This window comes from Rattus norvegicus, chromosome 6 (assembly GCF_036323735.1).
Source record: "Rattus norvegicus strain BN/NHsdMcwi chromosome 6, GRCr8, whole genome shotgun sequence".
Classification (NCBI taxonomy): Eukaryota; Metazoa; Chordata; class Mammalia; order Rodentia; family Muridae; genus Rattus; species Rattus norvegicus.
This window is the reverse complement of record NC_086024.1, coordinates 74603908-74628280: the sequence shown is the minus strand read 5'-3', so window position 1 is coordinate 74628280 and position 24373 is coordinate 74603908. Positions and strand designations below refer to the sequence as shown.

The following is a 24373-nucleotide window of genomic DNA, read 5'->3' as shown; positions in this document are numbered from 1 at the left end:
TCAGAAAGTCTTCTCCTGTTCTAGGGGGTCCACTTTCTCTCCTATTAGATTTTAGTATATTTGGCCTTTTGTTGAGGTCTTTGATCCATTTGCAGCTGAGTTTTATGCAGGGGGTAATTAGGATCTATTTAGAGCTACTACATGTAGCCACTGAGTTTGAGCATCACCACTTGTTGAAGATGCTGTCTTCCCCCAGTGTTTATTGGTGCCTTCTTTATAAGAAGAACCAGGTGTCTATAGTCATGTGGTTTGATGTCTGGGTCTTCTGTTAGATTCCATTGGTGAACATTTCTGATACCTTTCTGTTTTTATTACTATACTTTTGTAGCACAGCTTGAAATTGTGGCTGACAATTCCTCTAGCAGTTCTATTTTTCGGGATTGTTTTAGCTGTCTTTGGATTCTGTGTTTCCATATGAAGCTTCAAATTGACTTTCAAGATCTGGGAAGAACTGTGTTGGAATTTTGGTGGAGATTGCATAAAATCTCTAGATTGCTTTTGGTAGCTAACCATTTTTACAATGTTAATTCTACTGATCCATGAACATGGGAGGTCTTAACATCTTTCAACATCTTCAATTTCTTTCTTCAAAGACCTGACTTTTTTTGTACTCTTTTTAAAAAAGATTTATTTATTTTATGTATATGAGTATACAGTAGTTCTCTTCAGATACCCCAGAAGAGGGCATCAGATCCCATTTCCGATGGTTGTGAGCCACCATGTGGTTGCTGGGAATTGAACTCAGGACCTCTGGAAGAGCAGGCAATGCTCTTAACCTCTGAGCCATCTCTCCAGTCTGATTTTATTTATTTTGTTTTATTTATTTGCATACTCTATAGCAGTCTTCAGACACACCAGCAGAGGGCATCAGATCCCATTACAGATGATTGTGAACAACCATGTGGTTGCTGGGAATTGAACTCAGAACCTCAGGAGAGCAGTCAGTGCTCTTAACCTCTGAGCCATCTCTCCAGTCGTATCTGTATCCTGTTATTTTGATGTTCTGAGATTCCCCCGTTCTCTACCTGTCCACACCCCTTACCTCACTCAGGACAAACAGTGTAAAGGTTGTCTGATAATACTTTGTCTAGTTATCCAAAAAATGTATCACTTCACTGCCTGCCTTCAAACTTTTTTTTTTAATTTTATTTTTCTTGGCTATTTTATGTCTTTGTATTTCAAATGTTATCTCCTTTGCCCCCCTCTCCCCTCCCACTTCCCTCCTCCCTCTGCTTCTATGTGGATGCTCCCACTCCCACCTGCCCACTCCAACCTCAACACTCTGGCATTATTACCCTTCACTGGGGAAGCAATCTTTCACAGGACCAAGGGCTTTTCCTTCTATTGATGTTGGACAATGCCATCCTCTGCTACATATATGGCTGAAGTCATGGGTCCCTCCATGTAAACTCATTGGTTGGTGGTTTAGTCTCTGGGAGCTCTGGTAGGGTCTGGTTGGTTGATATTGTTGTTCTTCTATGGAGTTGCAAACCCCTTCAGCCCCTTCAGTCTTTTCTCTAACTCCTCCATTGGGGTCCCCTTGTTCAGTCCAATGGTTGGCTGCAACCATCCTCATCTGTGTCAGTGGGGCTCTGGCAGAGCCTCTCAGGAGACACCCATATCTGCTCCTGTCAGCAAGCAGCTCTTGGCATCAGCAATAGTGACTGGGTTTGGTGGCTGCATGTGGGATGGATCCCCAGGTGGGGCAGTCTCTGAATGACCTTTTCTTCAGTTCCTGTTCCTCTCCTATATTGTTGTTCCTGTATTACCTCCTATGAGTATTTTGTTCTCCCTTCTAAGAAGGAACGAAGCACCCACAGTTTAAGACCTGACATTTTTAATCACATACGTCTTTTACTTGCTTGGATAAACTTACCCCCCAAGATATTTTATAATATTTGAGGCTATTGTGAAAGGTGTTGCTTCCCTGATTTCTTTCTCGGTCTGTTTGTCACTAGTATGTATATAGGAGGGCTATGATTTGAGTTAATTTCGCATCAGTTACTTTGCTGAAGGTGTTTATCAGGTATAGGAGTTTCCCAGTGGAATCTTTAGGATCACTTATGCATACTTCTATCTTGTTTTCAATCACTCAAAGTCTCCCTCCCATCTCCTGTATTCAGTAGATAAAGCTTACTTGTGTTTTTGTTTGAGTTCCTCAATTTTTCATTTTCAGTTTTACTTTGGATTTTCTTTAGTGGCTCTATTTTTACTTTCATGTCTCAAGTTGTTTTCTTTATTTCCTTCCACTATTTGTGTTTTATTAGGTTTCACTAATTAATTTATTCATAACCTATTTAAAGTCTTTGGTCATACTCATACTAGCTATTTTGAAATCCTTGTCTTATGCTTCTGTATTACCTTTCTCGGGGCTTCAGGTTGCTGGTTCTGATGGAGACACATTGCCCTGCCTGATATTGTGTTTCTATGCTTCTGTCTAGGTTTGGAATGGCTGTGATTCTAGGTGCGGACATCTGGTCTTTTCTTTGTTGGGTGGGTGTTTTGTTCCTTGGTTTCTGTTTCCCTCTCTGGATCTTAGGAGAGTGTGTTGGCTGTGAGTTCTCTGGTAAGGAATGCTTCTGAGTCTCTGCCTGGTATGGCAAATGGGGATCCTGGGTAGAATGTGTTTCTAGATATTGGGAGCTGACATGAAAGAATGGGGATGGGTTAGAAGATGGAGGAATGTTGGGTCTGCCACAAGGATCTGCAGAATCTCCAGTGAATGGAGGCAGAGAGGAAGCCAGGCCCCTATAGGAGTTCTGCTACAGGGTTGGGGCTGAGACTGGAGAATTAGAAATGGAGGACAGGAAGGAGAGAGACGATCACCTACCTGCTTCCAGGGACAGTGTGGTTAGCTATTTTCCAGGCAGTGTGCACATCTAGTGTTGGCCGAGACAAAGGGTGGGGTTGAGAGAGAAGGCTGAATGAGAAAATCTGCAGGCTCCACTGGGAGTGGGGGCAGACAGCAAGGATAGGCCCCAGCAAGTGGTCTCCTACAGGCCTGGAGATAAGACTGGGGAATTGGAGGGCAGGATGGAGAATGACAGATCACCTACCTGCTTCCTGGGCCAGCAGGACTGACCTGCTTCCCAGGATAGCGTGGCCAGTGGGTTTTCAGGTAGTGTACAATTTCTACTTTTTGAAATTCACAGCGCCTAACTTATGTATAAAGCCACTATGCAGTAACACACCAGTGCATGTTTGTCCTATGTATTGATGACCTAGTTCCTACTTATCCAACTTTCCGACCCTTCATCCTCCTCTATTCTCGTTTTCTGTTGGACCATTATTCTTTAGATGACACTTGTGATGGTCATGAGGTCTGTCTTGATGGTTCTCAATCATTTCACTTAACATAATGATATCTGGTCCCATCACGTTGTCACCAATGACAGAATCTCCTCCTTTCTTACATACCATGGCTTCCATACCCACTCATAGTATAGAAACACGTGACTCTCAAACATAGCCATTTCATTTCCTTTGTATATATACATATATGCATATATCCAAGTAGAATTTCTAAGCCACATGATGTGTTTTTAAATGAACAAACCTAGATGTCCAACAACATATGAACCATCATGAGAATATAGTAAACATGCACAATGGAATGTTATTAAGCTATAAAGAAAAACCTGAAACTTTCAGGAAAATGGGTAGACCTGTAAAAGTGAGGTGACTGGAACTCAGGAAAAGAAAACCACATTTTCCATATATATGGAATATATTGTCTAAAATGTGATTTATTTAAGAAAAAAGCTGGTAAAAATGTTATTTTCTACATATGTTGAATTCAATAATCTGTGGATGTGTGCTAATTCCATCTGACCCAATGATGTTTCTTTATTACTTTTATTTTGTCTTCACAAGTTATCTGTTGATGAAAGTGGGTTGCTAAGTCATCTACTATGACACCTCTAGACCTCTCTGCCCTTTTCTTATGAAATCAGGTTACCAGCATTTAGTAAATATATATTCACAATTGTATTTTCATTTTTTATTAATTTTAATTATGTGTATGCATGTATGTGAACATGTGTGTGTGCAGGTGTCTGAGAGGTCAAAAGGTATTGAATCCACCAGAACTGGGATTATAGGCAGGTCTGAGCTGCCTGATGTGTATGCTGGGAACTGAACTCAAGTCTATGGCCAAGAGTAATATATACTCTTACCTCTCCAGCCCCACAGTTGTTAAATCACTATCATTGTCATCACCATTGTCATCGTCATCATCATTATCATCATCTCACACACATACACACACACACACACACACACACACACACACACACACACACCCTTTGAGACAGAATCTCACTATGGAGGTCTGGTTTTTCTAGAACTCATGTAGCCCAGGCTAGCCTTGAACTCAAGGAGATCGACCTGCCTCTGCCTCACAAGCGCTGTGATCAAAGGCGTGTGCGACTATGCGCAGCTTGTTTTATCTTCTTGCTGGATAGGTCCTTTCATTAGTGAGTGTATTTCCTAACCAGTTTTGTTTTTTCAGTATTTATGTGTGTGCATATGCTCACAGGAGTGCCATGGCACGTGTGGAGGTCAGAAGTCAACATGTAGGCATTGCTTTTCCCCCTCTGCCATGTGTGCTCTAGAGACTGGAATCAGGTCATCAGGCATGGTGGCAAGTGTCCTTACTCATGGTGCCAGTGTGCTGGCCTGTAACTTGTTTTGAAATTGACTTTATCAGATACGATCTATACTGCTTGCTTTATGGATCATACTTGTTAGCATATTTGGGTTTTCATCTTGCCACTATTAGTCTGTGTGTCTTTGTCAGTAAAGTGTTCATTTCTTGTAGAGAACAATACTTGTACCTTGTTTTTAATAATAATCAGCTACTCTACATCTTTTTATTGGAGAATTAAGACCTCGTGTATCTTTGGAGACAGGCTCGATAATTCCTGCCATTTAATCCCCAATTGACTTGAATATTGCTTTGTTCTTTTCTTTGTCCCATATTCATATCAGGGACTTGCTGGTTACTGAGCTGGACCTATGTGATTGTAATTTTTTTCTGAATTGGTGTCGGGATGTAATATTTTATGACTTTATCATGTATCCCTAATCATCTTTCTTCTACTTGATGTGGTCTGCTGATGATACTGTCCACTGTGTGCTTGATTCTCTGAAATTTCATTTCCAAAATCTGTTTTCTTTCTGTTTCATACTGAATTTCTCATTTATATTGTTCCCCTTCTCATCTGCTTTAAAATGTATCATGTATCGGTTTCTTACTCCACTCATCTGCTTGCTTGTATTCTCTTTGGAGCCAACGATTGCTTTTCCAGGTGGTCTTTTGAAATCTTTGTCTAGAATTTCAGCTATTTCTGTCTCTTTTGATTTGTTAATTGAGGAGCTATGATCTCTTAGAAGCAACATTTTCTTGTTTATATTTTCATGTTCCTTGTAAATCCACCTCTGATCTACAATTTGCACATCTGTTGGTTTTATTTGGAGATCTCAGTGAGCTGCTTTTTCTTGAGGGCTTAATCTTCAGTGTCCCTCATTGAGGAGAAAATAGTGACCACAACACTAAACCAAATAATACATTTCAGATAGGAAATAGACTTAAAATTAATTAAAGCTAAATGCAATACTACCAATAATTACAAAACAGAAACTAGCATCATTAGAATGTGCTGTAACAAATCAGAAATGAAAAGGGAGACATAACTACAGATTCAGAGGAAATTCAAAAAATCATCAGATCTTACTATAAAAGCCTATATTCAACAAAACTTGAAAATCTGCAGGAAATGGACAATTTCCTAGACAGATACCAGGTACCGAAGTTAAATCAGGAACAGATAAACCAGTTAAACAACCCCATAACTCCTAAGGAAATAGAAGCAGTCATTAAAGGTCTCCCAACCAAAAAGAGCCCAGGTCCAGACGGGTTTAGTGCAGAATTCTATCAGTCCTTCATAGAAGATCTCATACCAATATTATCCAAACTATTCCACAAAATTGAAACAGATGGATCACTACCGAATACCTTCTATGAAGCCACAATTACTCTTATACCTAAACCACACAAAGACCCAACAAAGAAAGAGAACTTCAGACCAATTTCCCTTATGAATATCGACGCAAAAATACTCAATAAAATTCTGGCAAACCGAATCCAAGAGCACATCAAAACAATCATCCACCATGATCAAGTAGGCTTCATCCCAGGCATGCAGGGATGGTTTAATATACGGAAAACCATCAACGTGATCCATTATATAAACAAACTGAAAGAACAAAACCACATGATCATTTCATTAGATGCTGAGAATGCATTTGACAAAATTCAACACCCCTTCATGATAAAAGTCCTGGAAAGAATAGGAATTCAAGGCCCATACCTAAACATAGTAAAAGCCATATTACAGCAAAACAGTTGCTAACGTATTAAACTAAATGGAGAGAAACTTGAAGCAATCCCACTAAAATCAGGGACTAGACAAGGCTGCCCACTCTCTCCCTACTTATTCAATATAGTTCTTGAAGTTCTAGCCAGAGCAATCAGACAACAAAAGGAGGTCAAGGGGATACAGATTGGAAGAAGAAGTCAAAATATCACTATTTGCAGATAATATGATAGTATATTTAAGTGATCCCAAAAGTTCCACCAGAGAACTACTAAAGCTGATAAACAACTTCAGCAAAGTGGCTGGGTATAAATTTAACTCAAATAAATCAGTAGCCTTCCTCTATACAAAAGAGAAACAAGCCAAGAAAGAAATTAGGGAAACGACACCCTTCATAATAGACCCAAATAATATAAAGTACCTCGGTGTGACTTTAACCAAGCAAGTAAAAGATCTGTACAATAAGAACTTCAAGACTTTGAAGAAAGAAATTGAAGAAGACCTCAGAAGATGGAAAGATCTCCCATGCTCATGGATTGGCAGGATTAATATAGTAAAAATGGCCATTTTACCAAAAGCGATCTACAGATTCAATGCAATCCCCATCAAAATACCAATCCAATTCTTCAAAGAGTTAGACAGAACAATTTGCAAATTCATCTGGAATAACAAAAAACCCAGGATAGCTAAAACTATCCTCAACAATAAAAGGACTTCAGGGGGAATCACTATCCCTGAACTCAAGCAGTATTACAGAGCAATAGTGATAAAAACTGCATGGTATTGGTACAGAGACAGACAGATAGACCAATGGAACAGAATTGAAGACCCAGAAATGAACCCACACACCTATGGGCACTTGATTTTTGACAAAGGAGTCAAAACCATCAAATGGAAAAAGGATAGCATTTTCAGCAAATGGTGTTGGTTCAACTGGAGGTCAACATGTAGAAGAATGCAGATCGATCCATGCTTATCACCCTATACAAAGCTTAAGTCCAAGTGGATCAAGGACCTCCACATCAAACCAGACACACTCAAACTAATAGAAGAAAAACTAGGGAAGCATCTGGAACACATGGGCACTGGAAAAAATTTCCTGAACAAAACACCAATGGCTTATACTCTAAGATCAAGAATCGACAAATGGGATCTCATAAAATTGCAAAGCTTCTGTAAGGCAAAGGACACTGTGGTTAGGACAAAATGGCAACCAACAGATTGGGAAAAGATCTTTACCAATCCTACAACAGATAGAGGCCTTATATTCAAAATATACAAAGAACTCAAGAAGTTAGACCGCAGGGAGACAAATAACCCTATTAAAAATGGGGTTCAGAGCTAAACAAAGAATTCACAGCTGAGGAATGCCGAATGGCTGAGAAACACCTAAAGAAATGTTCAACATCTTTAGTCATAAGGGAAATGCAAATCAAAACAACCCTGAGATTTCACCTCACACCAGTGAGAATGGCTAAGATCAAAAACTCAGGAGACAGCAGATGCTGGCGAGGATGTGGAGAAAGAGGAACACTCCTCCATTGTTGGTGGGATTGCAGACTGGTACAACCATTCTGGAAATCAGTCTGGAGGTTCTTCAGAAAATTGGACATTGAACTGCCTGAGGATCCAGCTATACCTCTCTTGGGCATATACCCAAAAGATGCCCCAACATATAAAAAAGACACGTGCTCCACTATGTTCATAGCAGCCTTATTTATAATAGCCAGAAGCTGGAAAGAACCCAGATGCCCTTCAACAGGCATGGATACAGAAAATGTGGTACATCTACACAATGGAATATTACTCAGCTATCAAATACAATGACTTTATGAAATTCGTAGGCAAATGGTTGGAACTGGAAAATATCATCCTGAGTGAGGTAACCCAATCACAGAAAAACACACATGGTATGCACTCATTGATAAGTGGCTATTAGCCCAAATGCTTGAATTACCCTAGATGCCTAGAACAAATGAAACTCAAGACGGATGATCAAAATGTGAATGCTTCACTCCTTCTTTAAAAGGGAAACAAGAATACCCTTGGCAGGGAATAGAGAGGCAAAGATTAAAACAGACACAGAAGGAACACCCATTCAGAGCCTGCCCCACATGTGGCCCATACATATACAGCCATCCAATTAGACAAGATGGATGAAGCAAAGAAGTGCAGGCCGACAGGAGCCGGATGTAAATCGCTCCTGAGAGACACAGCCAGAATACAGCAAATACAGAGGCGAATGCCAGCAGCAAACCACTGAACTGAGAATGGGACCCCCGTTGAAGGAATCAGAGAAAGAACTCAAAGAGCTTGAAGGAGCTTGAGACCCCTTATGAACAACTATGCCAAGCAACCAGAGCTTCCAGGGACTAAGCCACTACCTAAAGACTATACATGGACTGACCCTGGACTCTGACCTCATAGGTAGCATTGAATATCCTAGTAAGATCACCAGTGTAAGGGGAAGCCCTGGGTCCTGCTAAGACTGAACCCCTAGTGAACGTGATTGTTGGGGGGAGGGCGGCAATGGGGGGAGGGTGGGGAGGGGAACACCCATAAAGAAGGGGAGGGGGAGGGGCTAGGGGGATGTTTGCCCAGAAACTGGGAAAGGGAATAACACTTGAAATGTAAATAAGAAATACTCAAGTTAATAAAAAAAAAAAAAAAGAATGTGCTGTAACATTAAGAATAACCTCAAAATAATATCAACTATGGGGAAAGGGGACAACTGTGGTGCTGGCTCTGTTGATGAAGTGCTTGTTGATACAGCATGGGGAACTGAGTTTGATCCCCAGAACCCACTTTAAAAAGCCAAGTGCTGTGCTATGCATTTGTAACTCCAGGACTGGGTTGATGGGTTAAGGAGTGTTTCTCAGGCTTGCTGGCCAGTCACTCTAGTAGAGTCACTAAGCTCCAGGATCAATGAGAAACTCAGCCTGGACACCTACGTGAACATGTACGTACACACGTGGACATATATACACACATTAAATATATGATGCATACATACACACATACCTACTTGTACAAGAAAGAAAAATAAAACTTAAATCAAAACTATGAAGCAAATGCCACAAAGTTAAAACAAAATTTTGGAGTGCCGTCTCCCTAGGACCTCTAACATTGGGGAATGCCAGGTGGGGGAGATGGAGTCTTTTGTCTTTCTTACCATTTAGATTGGTGGTAAGCCTGCATTGGTCAAGTGTCGGTGTCGGGCAGATACGTATTACTGGGCATACGTAGCGTTGCAGCCATGGGTGAGAAGGTCTCCTTTGATCTCTGGAGATGCTTAGGTCACATAATCTGGGATGGCTAATGTTCTGTCCAAAGGATGTCTCCTGATGTGATGGGGGTGGCTGAAGCAGACTGAACATTAAGGTCTGTTCAGGAACCCCTGCCTCAGTGCTTTCAGATCCTGTTCAGCATTAAATACTGCACAGCGGCAAGAGGCTGTGCATGCCACAAACTGCACCAGAGCTTCAGAGTTCTCAGTTTCACCAGCAGTGAGCTGCACAAAGGACAGGCAATGCTAGTGGGGGCACCTGCTGACTTTATGTTGTGGACAATTGGTGCGCAGTTATCCTTAGGGAATATGGTCTGCTTTCACTGTACCATGAATGAGGCTGCCAACCACCACACCCTTTGCTTGCTCAAGCCAGTTCTCCTCCTGCTTGAGTGTCTGTGTCTGCATTCAGTCTTCTCCATTTCCGCATTTGCCTCTTGGGTCTTCCCACCCAGAGTCTCTGACAGTTGTTCCCAGGCCCTCTGACTTTTGGATTCCACTTATTTTCAATCCAATAATCTTAGACAAAGGGTTTCTTGAGTGCTGATAGTCATACACAATGCCCAACTAGATATGAGCTTGTAGGCTTATCCTATGGATCTGCCAGCATCTTCCCAACAAGGCAGCCTGGCTCACCTTGTGAGGCTTCCCCTTCACACACACACATGCACACACACACACACACACACACAGGCACGCACACACACACACACACACACACACGGGGGTGAGGTTGTGATGGCTGGAGCCATTGAGACCACTTGTTTTTGCTGTATCACTCCTCTTGAACTCACAGATTAAAGGTGTGTGCACCATTCTTGTATATGAGTTTTTCTCGTATCACATTCCTACAGTTTCCAAACTCTTCTCTTTTTGGAATCGAGTCCATCCTTGTTATTCTGATTCTACACGTTCACATCACATAAAGAATTTTAGAGGTTTCATTTTTCACTTCTTTCTGTATTTCATCTTCCTGATACTCAAATTTCTGTTTATATTTCATATATAAGTGTAATTATTTTAAGTCTGAATATTAGGACATGACTTTGTTTTGTACATTGTATCTGTCCTATAGTTACACTCACTAGTGAGTTTTGTGTCTTCTGCTCATTCTGAGATGATTTGGGGGAGAGTTAGTTAAGACATACTGGTATCTTTGGCTTGCCCTGTCTATTTTCTCTTTAGGCTGTTATCTCTTCTATGTCTTTGAGTAAGTTTTGTCCCTAGCCCTTTGACATTCTCGTGGCCCTCTTGGTTTCCAGAAACTTGGGAGTTTGTCCTGGTGATGCACTTCATGTTATTGGAAGCTATCTCAGTTCCTCTTCCTTATTCTTTTATCTCCTCTTGAGTTCACTAAATTTTGTGTTTCTCTATTTGGCTGTTGACAACTTTTTGTTTGTTTAAAAAATTACATTTATTTATTGGTTGCATGTATATGCCATGATGCAAAGGTGGACCTGAGAAGATAACTTGTGGAAGTCTGTTTTCCTCTTCCACCATGTGAATGCCAGGATAAAACTCAGGCTGTCGGGCTTGGTGACCAGTGCCTGATGATCTAACAAAGTGCATTTGGTTCTATGTCCAGTCTTTTAACTGAGATATACCAGTGAAAATTGGAGAAGAAAAGATCTGGATTGAAAAAATAAAAAAATCAGGGAAAATGGCTGTGACAGGTGAGTCAAGATGATTTTACAATCGGCCTCACTTTCTGGAGATGGCTAGAGTTCACACAGCTGCCTCTGGATTCCCAGAATGCTACCTATCACGCAATACAAGCAGCCTGCTTTCAGGGTAGCCACTTGTCTGCTTGAAATGGAGCCACGGTGGTGGGCTGATTCTTCATAGATTACAGTGTTGAGGTTTCCACAGTAGAAGCTACAGCTGTTTAAAGCCAGGCACACACTCAACCTTCTGGAGTCTTACTGGATATGAACTTTTTAATTTCCTAGTTTTGTTGAGCCCAGTGCAATTCAATAAAGTTGAATTGTTTCCATTTGTTTTTCTGCTCAATCTATTTATTGGGTGTGACCACTTAAAGGAATCAGAACTTTGGCTTCCAGATTCGTTTATTCACATGTCAGACTGGAAGTTCCTTTTCCTGGAGTTTTCTTTTTCCCTCAAATGCTGTAACATTTCAAGAAGTTGTAAAAAAAATTGTCATCACGAATGTGATGATCTGGGAAGGAACATTTCAGTGCAGATGTTTTCTTCTTTTGAATATTAGTCAAACATTAGGAAACTTAAGGGTATGAGTCGAAACGTCACCATTTGGAACCAGTCAGGATATGAGCCATGTAATTTGTCTCAGTACAAAACCGCACAATGAGTAGATTGGAAGCTCCTGTTTTGTTTTTTTATTGGATTTTTTTATTGGACATTTTTATATTTACATTTCAAATGTTATCCCTTTAACTGGTTTCCCATTCAAAAACCCCCTATCCCATCCCCAGAAGCTCCTGTTTTAGGACAAACTTTTCTGAGTTTCTTTTTCCCTTTTTCTTTTGTAGTACAGTCTCATCTGCTGTATGAAAATTGACCTTTCTGATGGCATACCAAAGTATTAAGTTCCTTCCCAACCCTGTAGTTCTAAACCTGCCACATCATGTGGGTGAGCTCATTAGGTAGAGACACTTACTTGTTCTGTTGGACATCCTGAGTTGGCAGGTTTGGGTGAGGTGCATGGGTCCCACCCATAAATGCCCCTCTGTACAGCTGTCATTGAAAGTTTAAAAAGTATTTGACTCCGGCTGCCTGGTGAGCTAGATTCCCAGCGCCCACTAACTACCCTGCCAGGGAACTGGGGACAGAGCAGAGATGAACCGGGGACAGAGGTATACATTCTCTTTTCAGTTCCATCATGCACAAAAAATTACTCTAGGTGGTACTTAGCTTATCTGACTTTGTTTCCAGTTACAAAACGGGAGCTGTTTTGAGAATTGACACATCTTTTATAAATTTACCTTCCCCATGGCCTACACCTCTGCTGAGATTTCCTGAGGCAGAAACAATTGTCTAAGAAGCAGCACATTTAGAGAGGCAGATAAAGCTCTTTCTGAACCAGCCGACTTGTGGACACGCTATATTGGCTCTGTTGATCTGTCTAGCCTGCATGATCCTGACAATATTAAGGATAACCACACTGGTAACCCATGTCACAATTGGTAGGGAGAGCTATGGGTAAGGAAGATGAAGGTTTTCCCAAAGAGTTATACAAAGAGAGGCACATGAACTAGCATAGGGCCCAGGGAATGTTTCTACCTCAAAGCATTGGAAATAACCCACCCTGCCTTTAGCAAGACAGTATTTATGTGAATTTAAAGCAATCTTAAAAATGGTTTTTACTTTTACAAGATTCTTGTATTACTGTAACATTTCTTCCGTCCCTGTCCTCCTTCCAAGTCTTCCCATAAATCCCTCCTTACTCTCCTTCAAATTCATGGCCTCCATTTTCATTGTTATTGCATTCACGTATAAGCATGTACATGTCACTAAACAAATTGCGTAGTCCTTAGGTTACATGTATGTTTCAGGGCTGACCATTTGGTATTGGATAACCAGTTGGTGTATTTTTCCTGGGGAAGATGATTTCTCCCCCTCCCAGCACTCCGAAGTTGCCTGTAGTTGTGCAGGGTTAAAGCCTCATGGTCCACCATCGCATGTCCACATCGTGTCATTCTTGTTCAGCTCAAATTTGGGCAGCTGTCTTGGTGAGACTTTCTGGAAACATTCTGATGCTCTGGCCCTTAACTTTCCACTCTGTCTTCTGCAATGTTCCCTGAGCCTTAAATCCAGGAGTGTTTTGTAGACGTATCTGGTGGGACTGGGCTCCAGAACTCTGTATTGTGGTTGGCTGTGGTTTTGTATATTGGTCTCCATCTGCTGTAAAGAGAAGTTTTCCCTGGTGAGGGGTGGAAACTACGCTGATCTGTTTGTATCAGGAGAAAGGTTTAGATTGATGTTGGGAATTTTGCTGATTTAGTGGTTATACACTCTCCTCCCATATCCACTTCACTAGTACTGAATACTTAGCTAGTTTGCCACTACCAGGGATAGTTTCTCTTTTGTTTAACAGGTCTTAAGTCCAATTAGAGAGTTGCGAGTTACCTCCAAGGTGTGTATGCCACTATTCCACCCTTAAGAGTTTTTGTGCCATCCTGATCATTGATATGGTTTACAGGTGCCACAGCTGGGGAGGACTGTTGATTTCCTCTCTTTGTCAGAAGCCTGCATCGTGCCTTCTGGTACCATGAAAACTAGTCCTCAGGCAGGAGGCATTCCACTCAGTTCCAGCTCATGGGCCTCTGCACCTTGTGTCAAATATGCATGCTATCTTTAGCAATAGGAACTTACCTTGTGCTTCTGGGAGACAAGCAAAGGTTATAGCAATAGACTGCATGCACTGAAATCACTGACTATTAATGGACTGATGTTAGTCTGTTTTTTTAGATCATGAAGTAGATTTTTTTATGAAATTGGGCATCCCAGAGTTTGGTTCATTTATGTTTTAGATAGTAATATCTTGTTAATTGTTCTCTTGAGGACAATGTCTCTCTTTATTTCTTCTGCTATGTTTTAATTTGAGGTCTATTTGATTATATATTAGGATAGTGACACCTTCTTGCTTCCTGGTCCCATTTGATTGGAGTACTTCTGTCTATCCTTTAAATCTAAGGTGGTGCCAATCTTTAAAACTAAGATGTGTCTCTTGTAGGCATCAAATAGATGGGTTTGTTTCTGCACCCATTCACTCAGTCTACATCTTTTGATTAGAGAATTGAGGCCATTGATATTTAAAGTTATTATTGAAATGTGTATTAATTGTGGTCATATTGCTTTTTTGGTCTTCGTTTGTTTCAATGGTATTTTTATGACTATTTCTTTCTACAATTCCTCTGTTATGCTTTCAATACTTGTCTCAGCCTGAGATAATGCTTCTTTTAAGTTTGGTTTGTTGGATATAATTCTTTTAGGTTGCTTGTGTTGTGAAAAGGTTTTCTACTTCTTCAGTCATGGCAGATAGTTTTGCTGGGTATATTATTTTAGTTTGCCTGTCTTTTAGGACATAGAATTCACTGCTCCAGGCTCTTCTGGATTTCAAAGTTTCCACTGAAAAATCAGCTGTCATTGTGATGAATTTTCTTTAATATTTGACTTGTATTTTTTTTTCTCTTGCAGCTTTCAATACATTCTTTGTTATGTAAACTTAGTGTTTTAACAATGATTTGTTATGAGGATTTTTTTTTTTCTGTTCTTGCCTATTTGGTGTTCTGTGTCATTCTTGTATTTGTACAGGTATGTCTGTTTTTAGTTTGTGGAAGTTTTCTTTTATTATGATCTTGATGAAGATCTGGTCTATTCCATTGACTTGTGATTCTGCTTTCTCACCTATGCCTAGAATTCCAAGGTTTTTTTTCCTTCATGATATCCCAGATTCCCTATGTTTTCCTTTGGGGTGTGTGTGTATGTGCATGTTTGTGTTTTAAATATTTGTTCTAGAAGCTCTACTTTACCTTTGGGTCCTGATTTCTGTCTTCTGCTCATTCATTCTACTTATAAATCTTTTTCTTTGAAATTTATACTTGAGCTACTGGGTTTTTCAATTCCATCTTTATTTCAGCTCAGCTCTTCTTCAGTGTGTTGAATCTCCCGATTGAATTCTACTCTTAAATGTTGGGTTGTCTTTGTCACTTCAGTCAGTCTTATTGTTTCTCTTTGGTTTTATATTTTAAAGATAGCCTTGTCATTTCTTGTGCATCATTCAGGCATGTATTCTTCTTAATTTCATTGAGCTGCTTGTCTTTAAAGTCCATGAGTTCTTTGATGAGGTTTGTGGTTGTTTTCTTAGATTCTGTGTTCTGGAATCGATCCTAACAATTCTCACTGGCATTCATTTCTATAGGACTGTAGTTTTGTAGAGAAGTTACAGGCTTGGTCTTTCACATAGCTGGTATCTCTGTGATGGAATCTGGGGATACCAACTTTTGTTAGTTCTGAGTATGTTATGGGCAGAGCAGATTGGGGAGAAGAGAGGATGTGTGGGCAGGTTGGATATAGAGGTTAGGAATGGCTTGGGTGGAATGGAGTCAATGGGCAGGAACTACTGGGTTGGTCCTGTTCTAAGCCTGGAGTGTGGGAAGGTTGGATGTAGAACGGAAGAGTCCTTTGGTTGAGGGAGAATCCTGGCCTCACCATAGAGCTCCATGGTGCAGGCAAGGAAGGCCAGGCTCGGCTGCTGCACTGGCTGTGGGACCCAGGCTAGAACTGGTGGCTGAGAATAAGATGTGGATAGGGAGACTAGGGGAACACACTTGGTTAAACCTTGGAGAATGTGGGAAGTCTGGGTACCAAGCAGGGTGGTTGGAAGCCCTGTGGAAGGATTTTCAGGTTTGAAAATATATTATACATTTACTAATAAAGCTACTCCTTTCTAACTTATTTCTAAATGCTTATCTCCTATACCATTTGTGTAGTTTTTACCCAATAAAGATTTTTACCCCTGAGCAAATGATAGCTATGTTAACTCCTCCATTACTGAGAAATGGGAATGTGGGTTAGCTCCTCAGTAGCTGAACTTCTTGGCTGGCTAGTCTTCAGTAATTTCCTCTGGAAGCCTTGCTCCAGTTGCTTTAGGTGTAGGACATGGCTTTGCTTTGGGGTAGGCAAGGTGAGATGAGGCTGACCCTATATCCTCTGCAGCTCCACTTCTAGGTGATTCCTTTCCCTTTCCACTCTTCTGTTTAGCCTCAAGCATGCTGGATCACAACTTCTGCAGTACAACACTAGCCAATTCCTCTTCAGGGAATCATCCGAATCCATGAACAATTAAATACTATGTGTCAGTGACTACTTATCAAGGGCTATGACTAAAAAGGCAAAGCATCAAATTATTTTGGAAATTTCTGAGAATTTCTGGGCCTCAGATGGCTGCCCCCTACCTCCTCTTGAACTCCAACCTTTTCCCATAGTTGCTGATCAAGTCCCTAAACTGACTAAGCCTGCTGTACTTGTCTGAGCCGGTTGTGTGGGGAACTAGCCTGTGGCAATTGGTCTAGATTTCTATAGTTGATTTAAAGTTTCAATAAATAAAAGACATATTGAGATAAAGTGCCAGGTTGTGGTATATTTTAGTAAATGTTTTTGAAAAAGTTTATGTAGGTTGGGAAGATGGCTCAGCCAGGAGTGCACTTTCTTACAGAGGACTCAAATTTAGCTCCCAGCAGCTGTGTGTATATATGTGTGAAGTCAAATACTTTCTTCCCTGACCACAAAGTCCACTGTCATTTGGTGGTAGGCAAGGCGATCTCCAAAACGTCCTATTTGTTCTCTGCAGGGTCTACACGATTTGTTAATTTTCAGTATCTTAAAGGCAGCTGTTTCATGTATTCTGTTCAGTATTAAAATTATCTATGCTAGAGGGTAAATTTGATGGATACCACTCTATCCTGGCAGACAGTGTAGGCTCCTCTGTATTTCCTTGATGCCTGTGGTCCTAGGAGTGATGCCTCTTTCTATTCTGACATCAAGTTTTGTGTCTTTTCACATTATTTCCATCCGTTTTGCCGTAAGTTTGTGCTTCTTTGCATCAGCCAGCTCAGGTTGCCTCAATAAGATAGCAGACCTGGTTGTTTCAATAGATATTTTCTTTTCTAAAGATTTACTTATTTATTCTATATAAGTACAGTGTAGCTATCTTCAGACACACCAGAAGAGGGCATCAGAGCCCATTATAGATGGTTGTGAGCCACCATGTGGTTGCTGGGAATTGAACTCAGGACCTCTGGAATGGCAGTCAGTGCTCTTAACCACTGAGCCATCTCTCTAGCCCCAATAGTGTAATTTTGTACAGTTCAAGATCAAAATGTCACTGGGACCGGCCTTTGAAAAAGGATTGCTCATCACTGTGGATGAGGGGGAGATGGTGTTTCTTCCCCTTCAGTATTAGTCCCAGATCGTGTCCAATTCTTCTGAGTTCATTTAACCTTAACTACTATACCCTACTGAGGGTCCTATCTTAGTCTCTGGATTAGTGATCAATGTGAGTTTTAAGGAGACAGAATTCAGTACATAGCACTCTGTCACTGATTCTGTTACAATAACTTCTCTTTTTTCATATGAAAACATGGAGGTCAGAAGACAAGCATGGGAAATCAGTTCTCTCCTTCCACTGTGTGGCTCTGTGGGTTTGAATTAGTAAGAGCATCAGGTTTGGCAGCAGGTAATTCTTTGAATTAAGCCATCTCTCTGGTCCTTTTTTTGTCACATGAAATTTTTTTTCTAAGTAATGATGGACAAGTATCAGACAGTTTCCTGATCTTTTAACCATGTTTTTGAACTACAAAGATGACTTTAAGCTCTTTACTTGTAACAGTGCATTTTAGTGTGTGTTGTTTTACAGTTTTCTCAGAATGGATTGGAAGTTATGGCTCTAATTTCCCAGTCTTTTGGATTATTAGTCAGTTACTAGTTCCTAATGTAAGAGTGGTGTGAAAAGCCTACAACTCATTCTATTAATCTTGACACGTCCATGGCAAGATCGGCATTTTAAAATGTCCTGTAGGAATATCAAAGAGTTTCTTACTCAGTAACTGAGTGTACAAAGGTTATTAGTACATCCTTTCACATTTTGTGTCTGTTCTGCAAAAATTTCTGCTGTGTCTTTAACTCCTGAGCAGATGTTTCCTAACTCTGACACAGATCTTACTCCAGATTCTAATTATTGGTGCCATCAAACTTCAGTGCCCCACTTCCGAGTGTCTAATTTAAAATGAGTAACAGCGAACGAATAATTACTGTTCTCTGCTGGTACTGCACATTCTTACTTTCTATTCAGAGCTCTCAAGAATGAATGTTTTGTGTCTGTCCATTGCAAATTATACGTTGCCCTATCCACATTCTATAAAAAGTAGTCTTTACTATGTATATGAGTATGTGTGCCAGAAGAAATATTAAAGTGGCTTTAAAATCGCCACCTAAAAATTCAGAAGCAATGTGGCAAACCACTGGAAAAGAAATGAAAAAATGTTAAGTGGGGAATCCCTCAGGCAACGTTGGTGTGCATGACAACCTGATAGCTGTAGGCTGTTTAGTGTCTCTACACTGGGCTTCCTTGCTCCCAGTGTATGTTTTCATTTTTCCAACAAGAATAAGCTAAGTTACTTCTGAAATGGTTTATTATTTTAATCATTGTACAGTATATGAAGTATAGAATTTCTTTAAAAATGACTGATTCCGCAGGTTGCACTGTTAGGGCACTGCTATGGAGAAGGACACGTCTGGCTTTTTACATCTGTCCACACTGATCACCCATTATGACTCTTCTGTGTTACTTTTGTCCAAGCTGTGACAGCTAAAAATGAAAACAGAAATTATAAATATAAGTTTTCATTTTTAGATTACAATAAACCTTAGGTTTCCTACTTACTATATACTCCTAGAACAAAACATTTCAACAAAATAATTTAACATATGCTTCAAATATAACAGTCATGGCATGTAAATATAAACATTACAAGCAAACCCTGAGCATAAGTGATCGATATTAAACAGTATGAAACTTTATAGAGAAATGTAGGTGCTAACAGCTTGCCATATACTTTTATATCCCTAAAGGATTAGGAGGAGAGGAAGCAGAAACCCAAAACTGCACTCCTAGTTTGGGAAGGCTAGAAAAACTCCTATAGAAGTAACTCTCCCAGAGGGAGAACCTTGATGACTCTGGTTTTGTGGCGCTAGCTGGTGTTGCACAAGACAGGCAGACCTGTGACAGAAGCTCTGCAATTAATCAGCTTGCCTGAAGAATCAGAGTTTAGGCAACAGTGAGGGAGACACCTCAGAAAGCAGTGTGTGGCGGATTCTGTGTTTATGGGGGAAATCATGAACGCACAAGTCCTATGATGCAGCCTGAGCCGTCTGAGAGACTGAGAATGAATGTATGGAACATGGAGGCAAGGGGCCTTGGGAGGGGCCAGAGGAAGAAAGAGAAAGACAAAAAATGGTGATATTTTAATTTTAAAAAAAAAAGCCTAAAAAAAACCCTGCCTAATGAATTAGAAGTCAGTATTCTTTAGAACAATGGCATTCATTTTGCCAGACCACAAATCACAGACAAGGCTTAGGAGGCAAGGTAATAATAATAAAAGAAACCAGGAAAATGTACCCAATTTATGGGGAAAATAATGCAAAAAGACAGAAACAACCCACACTTTCCAATTAACAGGGTTCTTAAAATCAGCAATAATTACTATTGGTAAAGTAAAATCAATGTTCATAAAGAATAAAAGAAGTGTTAGCAGAGAAAAACTCAACAGACCCACATGAGAAGAATGGAATTGCTAAGTACCCTCTTTAAGAACAGAGAACAGAAACAGAAGAGCGAGTTTTTAAAACCTGAGATAGAAACAAATGGTTCACTTTGAGGAACAGAATCCTTAGCAATTTGTGGTCTAAGATATAAAACACATACTCAATGACGTGTTTGTATTGTGAAATGCAACATTAGGTGACTTCATCACAAAAGCCCCAGAGAAACCTACATGGTTTCTCTACCACACTCCTGGAATAGAACTGCTCTGAGACTGCAAATCTACGTAATACAGTGCTATATATACACACTGTACTCCATGGTAACAATGCCCAGGTACAGTAAAAATACAGTATAAAGACAGACAGTGTGGCTGGTGAGCCTGCCCAGTCAGTGATGCCCAGGCCCTGCAAACATGAGGGCTGAGTTCAGATTCTCGGTACTGACTAAGCCAGTGCGGCAGTGCACGTCCACCATCTCAGCACCAGCTGGGCAAAGACGAGTTGGATCCCACTGACCAGCCAGTCTAGTGTGTCAGTGAGAGCGTGTCTCAAAAACACTAGGTAGAGAGTTACTGAGGAAAACTGATGGTGACCTCTGGCCTCACATGTACACTGCATTACAGAGGCATGTCTGTATCCACACAAACAAGATTCAAAATGGCATACCCTTATCGGGCGCTCACCAGGAATGGAGCTTAGGGGCCCCTATGTGAAGGCTCAGGAGATCAGTGCACACTGCTGCGGACTTAAGACATTCAGCGCTTGGGCTGCACCTGAGTTAAGCATTTGCCATCAACAACTGTCAAACTGTATGTGCTACACTTCTCTGTGACTGTTCACACCAGCATCACTAGGCACTGCTGTAATTCTGAGACCAGAGTTATAAACAGAGTCCCAAAGGAATAGGAGAGAAAAACCCAGGCACATAAATATCTGAAGCCATAATAGTTGAAAATTCTCTAAATTTAGTACAAACTTGTGCATTTGGAAAGTTTAGTGTTCTCCAAGCAAAATAATATGTCTCTGTGTGTGAATATACATAAGTGTGTGTGTGTGTGTGTGTGTGTGTGTGTGTGTGTGTGTACATACACATCCCTCACAGGGCTATATTCCCAGCCCAAATACACACACACACACACACACACACACACACACTTCACATGTGAGAGGCTCTGGGTTTTCCCTACAGCTCCCAAAGTACTGCCTGCCAAAACCCCACAACACTGGTCCAAACGAAACAACAAATCCCAATCATGGTGAATACACACGCACAGCACAGTCTTAGAACAAACCCTTGCGCGTATCCAGGGAGTCACAGTACATCACATAGCGCCAAGTCAACTTAAATGCCTGCTGGCTTCCTCTCCGAAAGACTGGAGGCCGCAGTCAGTGAGGCACCTTTAAGGCACTAAAAAGGTCTATCCAGGTGTACAGAACAAAGACCCAAAGAAAAAAGGGTGAGAAAATGCGAGAGCTGTGATATATGCCAAACACGTTTTTGCTCAGCAGTCAGAGTTTGGAAGTGCAGATAAAAGTATGGAAAATCAAGTATCTGGGAAAGCATTTGTTTCCTTTTGATACATGTGACCACCTACGACTAAGTGATAATTCCCACTGTCCTGTAAGGCTACTAGTACAGAGGTAAATTATACAATAACCACAGGACAGAGCTGAGAGAATCACATTTTCTGTATTCTATGTGAATGGCAATGTTGACTCTAGTGTATAAGCAAAGAATTCCATATTGTGATCTCTCGAGCAAATGCTGAAGTTTACAGATGATCCAAATGAAGACATGGAATAAATGACAAAAGAACCCCAAGCAGAAGACAAATAGTAAAACTGTAGACATAAATTTAATTATGTCAGTAATTATATTTGGTAACAGAGCAAAGACTTCAATTAATAGGCAAGGACCCCTAAGATTGATTAACTAGAAATCTAACTATATATTCCTATAAATTCAAAACATTGCAAATAGTTGGAAAAAGTTGTAACATGAAGCAGAGAGCAGAAGATACCAGCTAACGTATACTTAAGACAAAGAACACCACCAGGATAGTGCATGTGTAATGCATGCAGTTAGACGTCTGGAAGGTTTGGTGATGAATCCTAAGTGTATACACTACCTAATATCTCTGTAATACAGAATGTGCTGGGGTGTGGGTCGGTGTGTACAGTCCTTTGTCGAGCATGCACCTCTAGTCCCAGCTCTGAGAGTACTGAGTTAAAAGGCTAGCCTGGATTACATAAGACCTTGTCTTAAAAAACAAATCAAAACCCAATACAGCAACTGATACAGCTAAAAGCAGAAAGAGAATTCAGTAATCCTAATTAGCATTTTTTTTTTGGAGACAGGATCTTACTATACACAGACCCATTTGGAAGTGGCGTCCTCCTGCTCTGAAGAGCCGGTGTAACAGGCTCTGTACAGTGGCCGGTGTACAGGGCCACTGTATTAGGCAGTGCTACACTGAGGACGCGGAGGCATCAGCTGAGACATACACCTCTGGGGACACTCTTTTTAAATAAACAAGGAAAATTTATTGTGACAGATGGTATGTTGGACCATAAAAGGAATTAAATTATAAGGGGTTGGGGATTTAGCTCAGTGGTACAGCGCTTGCCTAGCAAGCGCAAGGCCCTGGGTTTGGTCCTCAGTTCCAAAAAAAAAAAAAAAAAAAAAAAAAAAAAAAAAAAAAAAAAAAAAAAAGGAATTATAATATATTTAAAAAACAGGTGCATATTCCTGATAATTAGTTATTGAAACATCAAAATATTTAAACAACAGACCTACAAAATTTGGGTTACAGAATAAATCACAAGGTAAATCACAAAATATTTCAAATTTCATTAAAGTACAGCATATGCACATTTGTTGAATGAAGCTGACACAGGTCCAGGCATTTAAACTCTAGAGTTTTGTTTTGTTTTTTCTTTTTAGTTTTTCAAGACAGGGTTTCTCTTCATACCCCCGGGTTTCCTGGAATTCACTCTGTAAACCAGGCTGCCTTTGAACTCAGGGATCCGCCTGCCTCTGTCTGAAGAGTTGTGAGGAGCTAAATACTGAGTTGTTTTTTTCTTTTTTAATTAGAATCAAATTTATATTTTCAGTTTAGGGAGGAGAACAACAACATTAAAGTAACTAGAACAAAATATTGTGAGGGAAGAGTAAAAACAAATGAGGGAAGACAAATAAATGAGAAAAGTAACATGACAACAGCTGGCTTGTTGAAAAGAGAATCAATGGAGCCCCCTTGGTTAGCCTACACTGCAAATTCTCCTCACCTGCTCTAAGTGTAAAATGTGAAACGCAGAGGAGTAAGGATTGTTGGACATGATCAAAGAACATGCATACATGTATGAAATTCTCAAAGAATAAAGTATTCTGTTAAAAAGGAAAAGCCACATGTTGGTCTGTTACTCGTGACTCATCTTTGAGATGCCACATTCAGATTCTCAGGGCTGCCCTACTCTCCTCTGAACACCTTTCCTTTGCCTCACTCCATGCTTCAGCCTGCTGTAAAATGTCTTTAATAGAGTCTCCAACTCCTGCTTCACAAACTTGTTAGTCCTTAAATTCTTTTCAGCATCAAAACCATGAATCATGGTTTGGCCTGAGTTGGTTCCTAAATCGAAGGGAAATTCCAGAGAGCTGGGGGTGACAGTGAGAAGCTCTCCTTTACCTGTGCCACCAAATGCTGACATCTACACATTACTGATGAGGCGACTGGGCCTACTGATTAAAAAAGCTAAGATCAATATAATTAGCGATTTAAAGGACTGTATGGAAATGAGCCCATTGACTAAACTATAACTATAGTTACCACTACCATTCAAAGTGAACATCATCACACCACCTGAGCATATGCTGTCCATCCACAGAGGAATTCTGAGCCCCAAAAATCATGTGCCCAGCATTCCAGACATGTGGACAGCATATAGGAAATTCAGAATTCTATTTTGTCTACTAGGATAACTTCAATTTTAAATAACTACCTTTTCAAAAGAGTTGTGATTGTTAACCTTATTAAAATGTTACTTCCCAGAACTGTCCTCATACCCATAGTGAAACTTAATAACTAGAGGAGCTTTTGTTTCAGTTGACTTGAATTCGACCGAGTAACTGATAGCTTTTGAAGGAGAGATACCCAATAGCAACTTGTATTATACTAAGAGAAACAACTAAAACACGGCACACTTACCTGTTTTATGAACTGTGTAGCATTAAAAATCTCACTGCAGCCATACAAAATATGCTTGCCTTGCTTTCCCTATGAAAAGCAGACAGAGAACTCAGACTTTTCTATGCATCACAAACAGTACAAACATTCCCAGGAATTAGCCTGCTGGGCATTCTGGGGAGAGGGCTTATTAAAAGTCTTCTGCCTGGTGGTGGTGTTATATT

At 40.4% G+C, this 24373-nt stretch overlaps 1 protein-coding gene across 1 annotated transcript in view; it reads right to left on the bottom strand.

Moving 5' to 3' along the window:
• Positions 1–18817: 18817 nt before the first annotated feature.
• Scfd1 (sec1 family domain containing 1) overlaps positions 18818–24373 on the bottom strand; it is a 78239-nt gene continuing 72683 nt past the window's right edge. The window contains exons 24-25 of the mRNA NM_019364.1: positions 24171–24239; positions 18818–19009 (exon numbers count right to left, since the gene is read on the bottom strand). Of these exons, the coding sequence (NP_062237.1) occupies positions 18986–19009; positions 24171–24239 (93 nt within the window). The 3' untranslated portion in view covers positions 18818–18985. The remainder of the gene's footprint in view (positions 19010–24170; positions 24240–24373) is intronic.